Source organism: Strongylocentrotus purpuratus, unplaced genomic scaffold (assembly GCF_000002235.5).
Source record: "Strongylocentrotus purpuratus isolate Spur 01 unplaced genomic scaffold, Spur_5.0 spur5_scaffold_3, whole genome shotgun sequence".
In the NCBI taxonomy this organism is placed as follows: Eukaryota; Metazoa; Echinodermata; class Echinoidea; order Camarodonta; family Strongylocentrotidae; genus Strongylocentrotus; species Strongylocentrotus purpuratus.
Window position 1 is genome coordinate 34,123,587 of NW_022145609.1, and position 14,307 is coordinate 34,137,893.

General features: G+C 39.9%; 1 protein-coding gene across 5 annotated transcripts in view; it reads right to left on the minus strand.

Moving 5' to 3' along the window:
- The window catches only part of LOC115918251 (golgin subfamily A member 6-like protein 6), a 49,611-nt gene that overhangs the window by 35,106 nt on the left and 198 nt on the right, over nucleotides 1-14,307 (minus strand). The window contains exons 1-2 of one of the 5 annotated variants that reach the window (XM_030996116.1): nucleotides 13,416-13,541; nucleotides 4,331-4,545 (exon numbers count right to left, since the gene is read on the minus strand). In XM_030996116.1, coding sequence (XP_030851976.1) covers nucleotides 4,331-4,537 — 207 coding nt within the window. In that variant the 5' untranslated portion in view covers nucleotides 4,538-4,545; nucleotides 13,416-13,541. Of the gene's footprint in view, nucleotides 1-4,330; nucleotides 4,546-10,026; nucleotides 10,064-13,415; nucleotides 13,542-14,307 lie in introns of those variants that run through there. The other 4 variants (XM_030996117.1, XM_030996114.1, XM_030996118.1 and 1 more) reach the window with 4 other exon arrangements.

The window sequence follows — 14,307 nt, forward strand, 5'->3', positions numbered from 1 at the left end:
ATCAGGCTTACATTTTTAGTGCGATTTCTGGGGCTTGCACTTTTCTGCAATGTTGTTAACATTCATTACCTACTTTGGTGACAAACGAGGCAAGGTGGTTTAACTTTCTCTTCTATGAAGCAATACTTCAGAGACCAATCTGATTTAAAGTTTCTGCCTTGATCAGAACCTTCCTTGTCGGTGCCATGATAGTTGTTATTTCAAACAAAATCAAGGACACAGCAGAGAGAATATCCTTACTTTATTAGTTGTACACTGTACATCTCATTTGACGTGGTGTAAAGAGAAGACGATCCAGTTTACGATAAGATTCATGAGAAAATTCAACGGCAAAAGAAAAGGGTTGTAATTGATTCAAAACAATTATGGCATTTCTTGATTCACAACATGTATATTTACAAACTGAGATTAACACTGCGAGTGATGTTAATGTTGTTATTGTAATGTAATGAGAGGAAATGAGAGGAAATTTGAGGAGATTTGTATCAACCAAAAAACGAATCAATATGTTGTGAATGATGAAAACAAATTATGGAAATAGAGATAGCTGTGAGTATATGTTTTGCCCTATCTCATCGCTGCTATGCGGGCCACATTTCAGTTATGTGCCATTTTATTATTACTATGTTAATGATCTGGGACCACACCAAAAGGGCTCCACGGGCCGCGGGTTGGCCACCCGTGCATTAACACGTTCGCAGAATATCGTTATTACAAGTTTTTTTTTTATATACATGTATGACCCTTTGATCTTATGACCCTAAAATCTAATCAGTTCAATGGCTCTGCAAGAAACATACATGTCCCGAGTTTGATAGTAATCCATTCGTCAGTTCTAATAAGAAGGCGTTCACAAGCTAGTTTTGCATACATAATGAGCCCCATGACCTTAGACCCCATGACCCCAAAATCTACTCAGTCCATTGGCTCTGGAGGATAAATACAGGTTTTGAGTTTGATGGTAATCTGTTCATCGGTTCTAATGATAATGTGATCATAAGCTATTTTTGCATACATAATGAGCCCTGTGATCTTTGACCTCAAAATCTAATCAAATCATTGGCTCTGCAAGATACATACATGACTAGAGTTTGGCAGGAATCCATCCATCGGTGCTTGAGATAACGCGATCACAAGCTATTTTTGCATACATAATGAGCCCTGTGACCTTTGACCTGTGACCCCAAAATCTAATCAGTTTATTAGCTCTGCCAGATACATACATGGTTTAAGTTTGGCGGGAATCCATTCATCGGTTCTTGAGATAACGCGATCACGAGAACGGGATGTATGGATGGACGGACGGACAACCCAAAAACATAATGCCTCCGGCTACTTCGTAGCGGAGGCACAACAATTCACCGCACACCCAATGAATGTAATATTTAAAGGGAAATCCCACCAAGGCGTTGTGGCGTGCCCCTGTAATCCAGCTTAACAATTGAAGTTACAAACCGATTCAGCCGAGGAAGCAGGTTTGAAACTGACTCGCATCTTTCGGATAGTGACGTTAAAGGTCGGTCGTAAATAACCATATCTGATTGATACACGTCTGTAAAAACCCAATAGACACACACACACACACACCAAATAGACAACTTTTCTAAAAGAAAGCAGAAAATCAGAGAAGCAAACTGATGAAAGTTTCAATTAAATCTGACTAAATATAAGAAACTTATGAATTTTTGAAAGTTGTTATCACTATACATATGGGCACTTCAAATTGGCTAAATCGGTAATGTCAATGTAATGTAGTGCAGGACTACTTTCCTATGTATTCCAACATACACTGTTGGTCATAATGGTGGAATAATTATTTTTACCCCAATTTATGGACTGATTTTCACAATGATTTATTTCTAATAGATCTAAATAATAGTATACATTGTCAGATTCTATTGAATATTAATTTGTGAGTGTTTGTTTTACGTGCCTGCTAAAGCATGAGTGTGCTACTATGCTAATCAACTAGGGGACCTACGTCCTTAAGTCATAACAGACAGTAATGAGGATTAATGCCTCACAAAAGGGCACTAATAGTGAGCTTTTGATTTGGGCACCCGACGTCAGCTACTACGAGGTACTGGAGCGTGGAGAAGTTGCGCAGCTCACGTTTGTTCCCTTCGCGTCAGTGCTTTCGATTTTTCACGTCGGTGCTTTCGTCGGTCATTTTTTAGATCAGGTGATTAAACAGGTAATAAATTCACAGTGCACGAAAATCTGATACAAAGAATAACATGATGACAGAAAAAGAAAGTTAAAATGATGAAACAAAAAAACATGAGAAAAGGTGATAGAAGAATAAACAAAGGATAACATGAGGAGAGACAGAAAGAGAAAGTGATATAATGATAAAGAATTACATTGGAGGAGGTGGTACAAGGTAGAAACAAAGAATAACATGGAAAGATAGAAAGAGGAATTGATATAATGATACAAACAAAGAATAACATAAAGAAAGACAGAAAGAGGAAGTGATAGAATGATACAAACAAAGAATAACATAAGAGAAGGTGATAGAAGGAAGAAACAAAGAATAACATAAGGAAAGACAGAAAGAGGAAGTGATAGAATGGTAAAACAAAGAATAACATAAAAGAAGGTGATAGAAGGATGAAACAAAGAATAACATAAGGAAAGACAGAAAGAGAAAGTGATAGAATGGTAAAACACAGAATAACATAAGAGAAGGTGTTGGAAGGAAGAAACAAAGAATAGCAAAATGAAAGACAGAAAGAAAAAGTGATAGAATGGTAAAACAAAGAATAACATAAAAGAAGGTGATAGAAGGAAGAAACAAAGAATAAAATAAGGACAGATAGAAAGAGGAAGTGATAGAATGATACAAACAAAGAATAACGTGAGAGAAGGTGATAGAAGGAAGAAACAAAGAATAACATAAGGAAATTTGCAATGATACGTTCACCCTAAATATAACTAGAAATATCGCAATCTGTATTGCTGCGCAATGCGAATGTATCCCCCCGGCAGTGGCAGCAATTTTGTGTCATCCTTATGTTCGAAGGAGGGATGAAGATCCCTTCTCCCCTCCCTGAAACAAAAGGATGATGTAGAGATCGCCACTAGTGGCTCAGACTATTGTCAAGACTAGGAGCAGCATCACCAAAACAATATGTGTGTAAATTAGAGTATAATGCATCTCTGTAGAAAATTTGAAAGAAATCTGTCAAGAAATGTGGCAGTTAGAGCGCACAAAAGACAGTCACCAAAATATGACCCTATAACAGACGGAACACAGGTGGCAGCATCACCAAACACTAAAAAGGTGTAGATGATTGTACTAAGACACACCTCCATACAACATTTGAAAGAAATCTGTCAAGAAATGTGGCAGTTGGAGCACATTAAAGACATATTTGACCTTTGACCATATCAAAGACGGAACAATGAGGGCAGCTTCACCCAAAGTGTCGATTGTTAACAAGATACATTTCTAATTCTCTATACAAAATTTGAAAGAAATCCATCATGAAATATGATCTGCAGAGCGCAAACTAGACACCCACAAATATGAACTCTTGACCCTATACAAGACGGAAAACTGGGGGCAGCATCACCAAAATCTATATGATTGTAGATTATACCAAGATACATCTTTGTTGAAAATTTGAACAAAATCCCTCGAAAATATGGCCTATAGAGCACACACAAGCCATCCAAAAAAATATGGCCTTTTAACCTATAGAAGACGGAACACTGGGGGCAGCATCACCAAAAGTTATAAGGTGTGTAGATTATACCAAGATACACCTCCATACAAAATTTGAAAGAAATCCGTCAAGGAATGATGCAGTAAGAGCGCACACAAGAATAAAATATGGCCTTTTACCCTATAAAAAACTGAACACTAGGGGCAGCATCACCAAAAGTTATAGGTGTGTAGATTATACCACGATACACCTCCATACAAAATTTGAAAGAAATCGGTCAAGGAATGTGGCAGTTAGAGCGCGCTCAAGAATAAAATAATATGATGCGGTGGCGTAACGCTGCTGAATCCAAAGTACCCCGCCGGCATACTGCCGGGGGATACAATTATTTCAAAGATGTTTTTATACAACCCCTGTATGAATCATATTTTCCCTAACCAATCAGTAAGAAAACGAAAGTTTATAAAATTGGAGAGGAGTTTGCAAGATATGTCACAGTGTTGCCAATTTGTGTTTCAATGATGACAACTTTGAAAATATATAACTTTCTTATTTCTAGTCGGTTTTTGCTCAAACTTTCACTGACCTGTTTCTCTCATTTTCCTGCTTTTATTAAAAGCAACTTAATATCAGGGTGGACTTCCTTTTTTAACACTCACCTTTGCTTTCTCCTGGACTCCCCTCTTCTCTTCTGCTTCAAGTTGTTTCTTTGTCTTCTCTAGCCTCCAGTTGGCTTTTCTCGATTCCTGCTCCTTAGTTGTTCTTTCCTCAATCCACATGTTGACCTTGTACTCAATGACCTTAGCTTTCTCCCCCTTCATCTTCTTCTCTTCTGCAATCTTCAGCTGTTTCTTCCTCTGCAGCATGGCCTGTACTGGATAAAGAGAAAAAAAGAGAAAAGAGTGAGTGAGAGTGAGAAAGGGGGAGGAAGGAGAGGGAGAATTGAGAGAGAGGAGGGAGAGTGGGAAAGGGGGAAGGGGAGGAGGGGCTGGAGAGAGAGAGAGAGAGAGAGAGTAAGAGAGAGAGGGAGAGTAAGAGAGAGAGGGAGAGTGAGAGAGTGAGAGAGGGAGAAGGGGAGAGGCTGGATAGAGAGAGAGAGAGAGAGCAAGATAGAGAGGGAGAGTGAGAGAGAAGGGAGAGAGAGGGAGGCGAGTAGGGGAAGGGAGAGAAGAGAGTGAGAGAGAAAGGGGAAGGAAGAGAAAGGGGAAGGAGAGGGAGAGTGAGAGATGGAAAAGGGGAGGGGAGGGAGAGGGAGGGGGAGGGAGGGAGGGGGAGGGGGAGGAGGGGAGAGGAGGAGAAGATTCAGAATATGGTGAAAAGGTAAGGATCACGACACCTCACCAACAGCTAAGATAAAGACAATACTCTCAATTTGTGGTCATAAAGGGTGCTAGAAATTCTAGCACCAACTTAAATAATATTTTACATCAAATACCACACTTTAAACAAAATGAAGTTAGCAAAACTTTAAACAATATGCGGCAAACGCTGGTAGCCCTCACCCAAAATCAACCAAATCTCCAAAATTTGCCACTTTCCTGAGCCGCGCCCCTGCAGCTTAAGTAGGGCTAGACGTAAAGGATAATATCCAGGTGCTTTTTTTTTCACTAGCCCCAAGGGATCATTCGCTTGAAAATACCCTTCACACATTTTTTGAATCAGCAAATTAGGGAGGCGTGAGCTCCGCTCAGTCCAAACCATGGTTACATTGTGTAACATCTGCTCGTATAGTGTGTGCGAACAGCTATCCATACTTTCATCGCGGAGACAACGTGGCTCAATCTGCAAGTTACGCATTTGCGTACGTTTGCATATCACACGATACAGCTGTTTGGCTAAATTTAGCAAAACAACATAACTCTGCATGTACGTCTTTTTTGTCGAAAACTGCTATGAATATTGCAGCGTTTCGGAGGGGCTGTATCTTTTGATAGAAACATCAGTGAGACTTGAAATTTGAAATGTATCATTCTGATTACATTTTTAATTCAAATATCAAACAAAAATGGTGATAAACGATCCTAAATTGAAAATTGAAAAATCGTTCAGACACCCTAACTTTACGATCGCTACACGATGGTGTTGACCTCTAACTGCCACTTCCGTAATTGTGCTGCTTCCGTATGATGCGCTGTATGAGTGTTATTCAGCGCATTATACGGCAGCAGCACATTACAAAGTGCCAGTCAGAGATCAACACCATTGTGTAGGGATCGTAAAGTCACACGCTCCAGTGAAAAGGGAGTTAAGCCGTATCGTTCTGGTAAGAAATTTGCAAGTATTTCGTTATTTTTACCTCCGATTTTTAAATTCAGGAGGTAATTAGGACTAGGTCTAAAGTCCAACAAAATTCATCAAGGCCACTGTCCAATATTGGTCGGGTGCGGGAAAGTGTGATTTGGGACACATTTTAGGTGTTGTTTATATGTCTCTCCGTGAGACCCTACGGGAGCCGTTTAAGGCTATCTGGAATAGACTAGGCTAGCCCACTCCAGCAAAGCATAGAGAGTCAATAACTCATGACATCATGATAATGGCCTCCAAACTCAAAATTTCAATTTGCATATTATGACGTTAGCATATTTTTGGAAAATTGATTGTATCTCTGTACATATTGATCGATTTTCATGGCGTAATTTTGAATTCAGGAGGTAATTAGGACTAGGTCTAAAAGTCCAACAAAATTCATCAAGGCCACTGTCCAATATTGGTCGGGTGCGGGAAAGTGTGATTTGGGACACAATTTAGGTGTTGTTTATATGTCTCTCTGTGAGACCCTATGGGAGCCGTTTAAGGCTATCTGGAATAGACCAGGCTAGCCCACTCCAGCAAAGCATAGAGAGTCAATGCTAATGCGTAATGACCTCTAGCACTGCATGATTGCTGTGAGGCTGGTATTATTAGGTGATACGTACGAAGTCTACGTATCACCTTTTGATTTCGTCAAGATTTTCTTTTTTTCTTTTTTTTCTTTTTATTATTCTTCCTCGAATTTGTTCGCAGGATATCTCAAGACTGAATAAAGCCATTGTCATGAAACTTTCAATGATGACATATCTTAGTCTAACTTAGAACTGCGTGACTCACTGCGTGAGGATACCTCAAGACTGAATAAAGCCATTGTCATGAAACTTTCAATGATGACAGATCTTAGTCTAACTTAGAACTGCGTGACTTTTCAAAGACTAAAAAACATGGTGACATTATCCAGGCGCCATTTTGTGAAAATCAACTTATGATCATATCTTCATAACTGAAAAGTATTTCTCATTCATTATTATCACGATTAAGATCAATATTCGTCCGGTCAATTTCAGGTCAATAAACATGCGCAAATGCGCAAAAACTTAAAATGCTCTAAATCATCCCCATATTTTGTTTGCATACGTTTCAGGTCATATGGAGCATTTGACAAAAAATCACGCTCACATGCATGCGCGCGTTTTTTGCGCGTACTAGCATTTTGCAACATAGAATCGCCAAATTTTCTCTATCATCATATTTGGCACATTTTTCCAAGCATTTTGATAATTTGTTCATCTTTTAATAACGCAATGAGCGTCCGTCAAAGTTGACAGCGCGCGCGGACCTGCGTTATCTTTATCCACAATACATGAGCAAAAACATGCCTATACAAAATTCTTTGCAACTCTTCAGAATAGATAGGAACTCCCAATATTTTTTCATATTAAGATAGATTATGGGTCGGAAATATGATTTCATGTCTCTTTTGACCCTCAATTAACTCATGACGTCATCATAATGGCCTCCAGACTCAAAATTTCAATTTGCATATTATGACGTCAGCATAATTTTGGAAAATTGATTGTATCTCTGTACATATTGATCGATTTTCTTTCAAATTTTGATATGTTCTAGCTGAAACAATTCTCTACAAATATATTGGCCACAATTTTTCATTTTTACAAAGGCATCATGGCGTATTTTTGCGATTAAAGGAGGCATGTCAATTTTTCACATTTTGCGTGTATTCTCTACGGGACATGACTTTTTCTCAAAACTGGATTCTACCCTCCTGTCTTTCGCAAGCAAAATATCTGTTGTTTTAGCTTAGTTTTCGCTGAGCGTCTGATATGTTGTAGCTGAGACAATAAGCTAACACACGTGTGCCTTTTATTTTTCGATCAGATGCTGGGATTATGCTCATATTTCACTTGCAAAGTAGGATTTGAGAATTCTATTTTTCCGTTTACGTGTAATCGCTATGGGAAATGTTTGGTATATCGGTAACGCACTTGACTTCCATCCTCGAGATCCATGTCTCCAACAATATTTGTCTTCACGTTTTTTTTTGTTGACATTTCACTGTACCATTTCCTTTGATTATTAAAACACGTAGAATCGCAAATAATGTAATAAACAACCCTATTTACTTTATTATTACCTCATTTTCGCTTAATCCATTACTTTTTGCGTTTAATCCCTATAGGAGATGACTTTTTCTCAAATCTGGATTCTACATTCCTGTGTTTTGAGCAAAATCGCCGATATTTCTGCTTGGATTTTGTTGATTTTTGTGGTATGTTGTAGCTGAGACAAGTTTCCACAAGATTTATGTAGACTATATAACATTATCATGACATTATCATAGTCAAAAATTCAATCATAGGTGACATGTCAATTATCATATATAACAATCCTCAATCGAATACCTGAAGGGGGCGCTATACCACTTTTAATCATGGTCATCTGGAAGGCATTGTTCTCAATTGCATCTCTCTCTCCCTCTTGCTCTTTTTCCTTCTCCTCTCATGTTCTGCCCCTCTCCTTTTTTGGTCTGTCTCTGCATCTATCTATCTCTCTTCTCTTTCACCCTCTCCCACTCTCTCTCTCTCTCTCTCTCTCTCTCTTGCCTTGCCTCCCTCTTATTCTCTTGGTCTGTCTCCCTCTGCCCTACAGTTGAAACTTGACTCATGGATAGACCATAATGGGAGTAGTAAACGAAAGATAAAATCGTGAAAATGCGTTTTTCATTATGTTACACATGAGCATACGTATCGCCTAATTCGTCAAAGTGACGAATTAAAGTCTAGTTATACCTAGATCTATACACAAATATACACACCACACATTATTACATAGACTGTACACAGTCATGTCGATGCAGCTGTAAGCAAAGTTTGACACTAGTAGGGTGTCTGATCGCGCACCTGGTTTTGTGTGCTAAAACCCTTCCCATAGACAACGCACACATCCCTATAGAGTCTATGAGTTTTAAAAAAGTTTTTAAAAATAAATTTAGATTCAAACCTTAATCTGTTGCGATCCTGAAGATACTGAATAAATGAGGTGTCATATGAAAGGGCAAATTAATTTCTATATTTCGAAAGGGGGGTCACTTCAAATTAGTGCTGTAACATCACGGATATCTCCAATTCCGTTTAACCGCCAGTCAAAACCGGACGGTTTTCGGTTAAACGATTTTTTTTTTTTAAATTTAAAAAAATTATTAAAAAAAAAAAAAAAAAAAAAAAAAAAAAAAAAAAAAAAAAAAATCATTTTTTTTTTTTTTTTTTACCGACTCTGTCGGCAACTTTCATTTAACTGCGAGGTGCATTTAAAGGAGCCGATTTGTGCTTGTGAACTTGTCACAAATAATAGTAACAATGTTGTTTTTAGAAGAATGTGTAAGATCATTAATGTAAATTAAAAACAGTAGAGGACCTAGGACAGAACCTTGTGTAAAAGTTGGGTGAATTATTATTATAAACTACATATTGAGATGATGAGATCTATTACAAAGATTACTTTCAAACCAAGATGACAGACAAATTGGAGTGTTGTTCTAGTTTTGGAGTGGTGAGTCAACACACAGATTACTGAGCTGTGAGACATTGCCAGGCATAGTGCCAGGTGGAGGGGCATAAATTGAAACTTTAAAAAAAAAAAAAAAAAAAAAAAAAAAAAAAATCGGGAAAACGAAACCGTCCAATTGAAAACGGAATCCGCCATGGGCGGTCGGATACCGGACGGTTAAACGTTTGACTACAGCACTACTTCAAATTTCTAAAAAATATATTGGTCAAAACAGCGATTTAAATGCGTTTCCATGGCAACTTGGGAGAATTCCAACTTTTGAGAATCGACCCCCCCCCCCCCCTCCCCCGAGGGATAATTACTTCAAGTCGTAAGGAATATGTTGATGTACTTTATTTCTCGCTAGCCCCAAGGGATCACATAGGATTTAAGTTTGAAAATACCCTTCCGCCACTTTCTGCATATAGCCTAATGCATTAGAATGCAGCTGTTGAGCAAAAAATGATAACTCTGCATGAACCACTGAAGTAGACTTGGGCATCTACTTAGACACCATAACCAGACATGTAATACTCACTGGAATGTATCAGGCTAGACATCCTTAACTTCCAGTATAGGTACGTCTGTTCGGTTGAGGTGTCGGTTGCATGAGAGAAAGAGTTCAGGTTGACTCTCTTCCACGGAAGCTTCCAATAGGAATAGCACCCTCTACTGATGAGGGTGGCTATTGTAGACTGCTATGCTCTGCCACACTCGTAGTCTGCTAATACAGTCTGCTTCGTGCTTGTAGTCTATATCATAAACTTCTATATTCCCCCCCCCCCCCCCCCCCCCCCCCCCCCCCGTTTTAAAGAACTCATCCCAGGGAGAACCTAACCCCTCAAAATAAACTCGGGTGCCACAATCAGTGACTCAAACCCGCTAAGACCGGCTTTTGTAACAGCCAGGTCATGTCACAACATATAAAATTTATACAAAACGATGAATGTCGCCCCCCGGAAAAAAAACTTTTTCCCCTTCCTTTCCTTTAACAAAACCCTCCTCCCTTTGCCAACTACAAAGGGCAACCCCATTATACATCCCATAATAAAAACTTCACGCCCTCAAAGGGCAATTTCATTATAAACACAATATAATAGAAAAAAAATAGCAGGGAGGACCTCATCCATCCCTAACTTGTCAGACTTTACTGCGCCTGCTCCTCGGTCAGGTACTTCTCGTCCGACCTTCCTCAGACCCGCGACAGGGTCGGTGAAATCCCTCGTGCCCCACCTAGAGCCTTGGCAAGGTTCTCCAGGTTTTTCTCCAAGCCGGATATCCAAACTGGTAGACAAACCAGATATCTGGCTATCCAATCTTTTCACCAAACTAAACATCCGGTTATCAAAGATCTTCGCTAAACCAGATATTCGGTTATCCGATCGTCCCTCCAACTCTGACATCCGGGTCTCAAGTCTGGAAGGGGAAGGGGTGGCAGGAGTGCCCCGCGCCAGTTGCAAAGGCAATGTCCACCCTTCGCACCTCGGGCCCTCTGGTCTCGCCCGATTCGGTCGCCATCACTTTGGCCTGCCGGGAACAGCCGTACATGACCTTATGCGCGGAAAAAGTCCGGGCCGGCCCTAGTAGGGAATCTTCTCCACGAATTCCTGCGGGAGCACCCGCCCTAGACTTCTTCCTTCGGATTCTCCCGATCCTCTCCCCCGGAGCGTGCTACTCCAAAAATCGCCGTTTGGAATATTGCCCTAAATGGCATTCTGGGGGACTCTCCCCCATAATCCAAACGCGATCGGAAGTCAAACCAGCCTTGCAGAATGCCTACAGCCGCAAACATAGGAGAGGATTCCAACAGCTCAGGAGTAATCCCCCCATGCTTTTCCCGGAGTTCTAAAATACGCCCCGCTAGAACAGGGCTTACCCCAGGCATGGCCAGCAACTCCTCAAATGTACAACTATTAATAGTGACCTTCTCCATATTCCCACAGTGCTAGGTTAAATCCTTCCAACAATAGGACAAAACCTACAACAATAAAATAAATCCCAGAATATTAATTGATCTATTCAGCAATTATAAACACCCTACAACCGCAGGTGAATAATTGAACAGAACAATATACTAGGATATATTAGCACAATTGCAATCACAAGCACAAACACAAAAAACAAAGACCTATTAAACCCTGTAATCGGCCGCCTATACCGATCCGATCAATTTTCAAGTTTTTGGCTATCAAATGCTCAAAAAATTCATGGCTGGGATTATTTTGTCATTTGGAGTTGTTGTAGGACCATGTAGTGCCTTTTCATGACTTTGGAATTAATAATATTGGTCTAAGAGCAGAGGCAAAACATGCGGGCCGCCATCTTGGATTATAATGCATATACCTACATTATAATCAAAGATCCAATCGCATGTTTTGCCTCTGCTCTTAGACCAACATTATTAAATTCAAAGTCATGAAAAGGCACTAAATATCAACAAACATGGTCTACAACAACTCTAAATGACAAAATAATCCCAGCCATAAATTTCTTTTAAGCATTTGATAGCCAAAAACTTGAAAATTTTTGTCATTAAAAAAAAAAAAAAAAAAAAAAAAAAAAAAAAATTGACCGATTTTTTTTGTCGATCTTCCGATCCGATACCGATCAAAGGTGCGAGGGTGTCGCTCCGATCTTCCGGTCCGATCAGAGCCCCAACTTACAGGGTTACAAAGACCTCTAGATCAATTCACCGAACCGATATAAAATATCGAAAAGGAGCCTACTAAACTCAAGAATGAGCTATTGCTCGCCACTGGCGAGGTTCGATGAATAAAAGAAGGAGCTACACCCCTCCTTGGGCCCCAACCAACACACCAGAGACAGGATAGGATATATCCACCCCAGCACTGACTGTAATAAACCCAACGTCCTACTAAATTTAATCCCTAATATTATTAATCTCTAAGTCGATACTTATTCTTATATTCTTAAACTGTCCTAAAATATATAAGAAATAACAAATGCTATAATTGTATCTGTATAATGCAATAGATGCCCTAATATTCCAACACTACAACTGCGAAGAAGAAGAAGCCCCACCTCCGCACCGCCAAGACTCACGACTACCCTGGGATAAAACTCCCAGAGCCAAGTCCTCGCCCACGGTAACAAAAGTGCTATCGATTTATCTGATATCTTCTGTTCCCCGGAAAACACCCCTACAATGGAGTTAAAACCGAACAGTCAACCAAGATAAACAATCAAAAGCAATTCCAGTTATAGATTCACCAGAACACCACCACAATTAATACAAATTCCAACCACAGCCAGTTCGAGTTCAGTAATAAAAATATAAATAACCTAACCTAGATGTCTAGGTTCTATTTAATTCGCGAAAGGGAATTATAAATACAACAACTCCCTCCACCAACTAAACAAACAGTCCAAAAAATCTAAAGTATTTGCCCTAAACTAACCTAAAGATTGCTAAGAACTAGACCTATTTCATTATTGGAAATTGTTTACACACTACAATTTGATTAAGTTATATATAATATTGAATAGAATTAACTTAACCAAGTCTGCGAAGAAGACTAGAATCCCCCCTCCACAGTAGCAGAATTCATGGGAGCAGATCCCCCACGATATCCACTAAATCTAGATTTATTATCAGTAAGCTTTACGCCTCCGAAACAAATTAAACAAATCCAAACAGCTTGTCTTCAACAAATAATCACTAATTTTATTTGTCTCCTATTCCCTCTTTATTTTTAATTTAATTTAATAATTGCATGGCTACGAAGCCAAGCGGGTAGGTGGGCCTACACGGAACTGCTGGTAACACGAGCACTCACACACGTATAGTCTACAGATTACAGCCAATGATAAATCCACGTATCAAAAAATGAGTGAAGGAAAAGCCCGACAAAATCAGTCTAAAGGAGAAAAACAATGATTAGAAGTCAAAAGCAAAGGATTTCCTACCTTACAATCCACGAGAATCCCACCTCTCCAAACTCCTAAAGCAGTGTAAATACTTGGGCTTAATTGCAGAATACCCTACCATATTGCTAGTCTTCATATATTAGCCGTAGATATAGATTGGAAACTTCCACACCACAACACGTGAGGGAATGGGTACGTACTCCGGATCGGAAAATCTGGGTGAGCGAAACTTTCGCCGCCGCGCCCTGATTGGTCTATTCCCTCCAGCGAACGTGTGCGTGACTCCGGATCGGAAAATCTGGGTGAGCGAAACTTTCGCCGCCGCGCCCTGATTGGTCTATCCCCTCCAGCGAACGTGTGCGTGCGAATCTTGAATTCCGGAACTCCTCAAGACTCACGCTCGAAGGGATATGAATGGAAAAACGTAACCCAGCTGGGGATACAACCATCCCCCACGGTTATTCCTGGAATGTTTCCCACATTCCATCATCCATTCTTCTACAAATCACATTCACGCCATTCAATAAGAATGCTTCCATAAACATTCAACATGGCTGACCATATCTCATCCTGCTTAAAAGCCACCAGGTTGATATCCATCATTCCATCAAACCCAACATTAAACATACATAAAACAGGACATTCACCACACTAGTATTAAAACTAGCCACAAATAACATAACACATCCACTCACGAGAGATATAACACCATACTTCACTGCAGCCATCCAGCCATGGGCCTATACCCAGCCCCCACCAAACCTGTCAGCCCTTCACGGCTCTCGCTCCCGTAAAGGCACAGAAAGTTTAAAATTCACCATTTTAAAACAAATGGTCGGCCGGAACTATACGGGCACCACTCCCAACCGGAAAATTTGTTTCCACTAGGAAACTAGCGAGCGATACCCCGCACAGCCCCCAGCGCAATCCC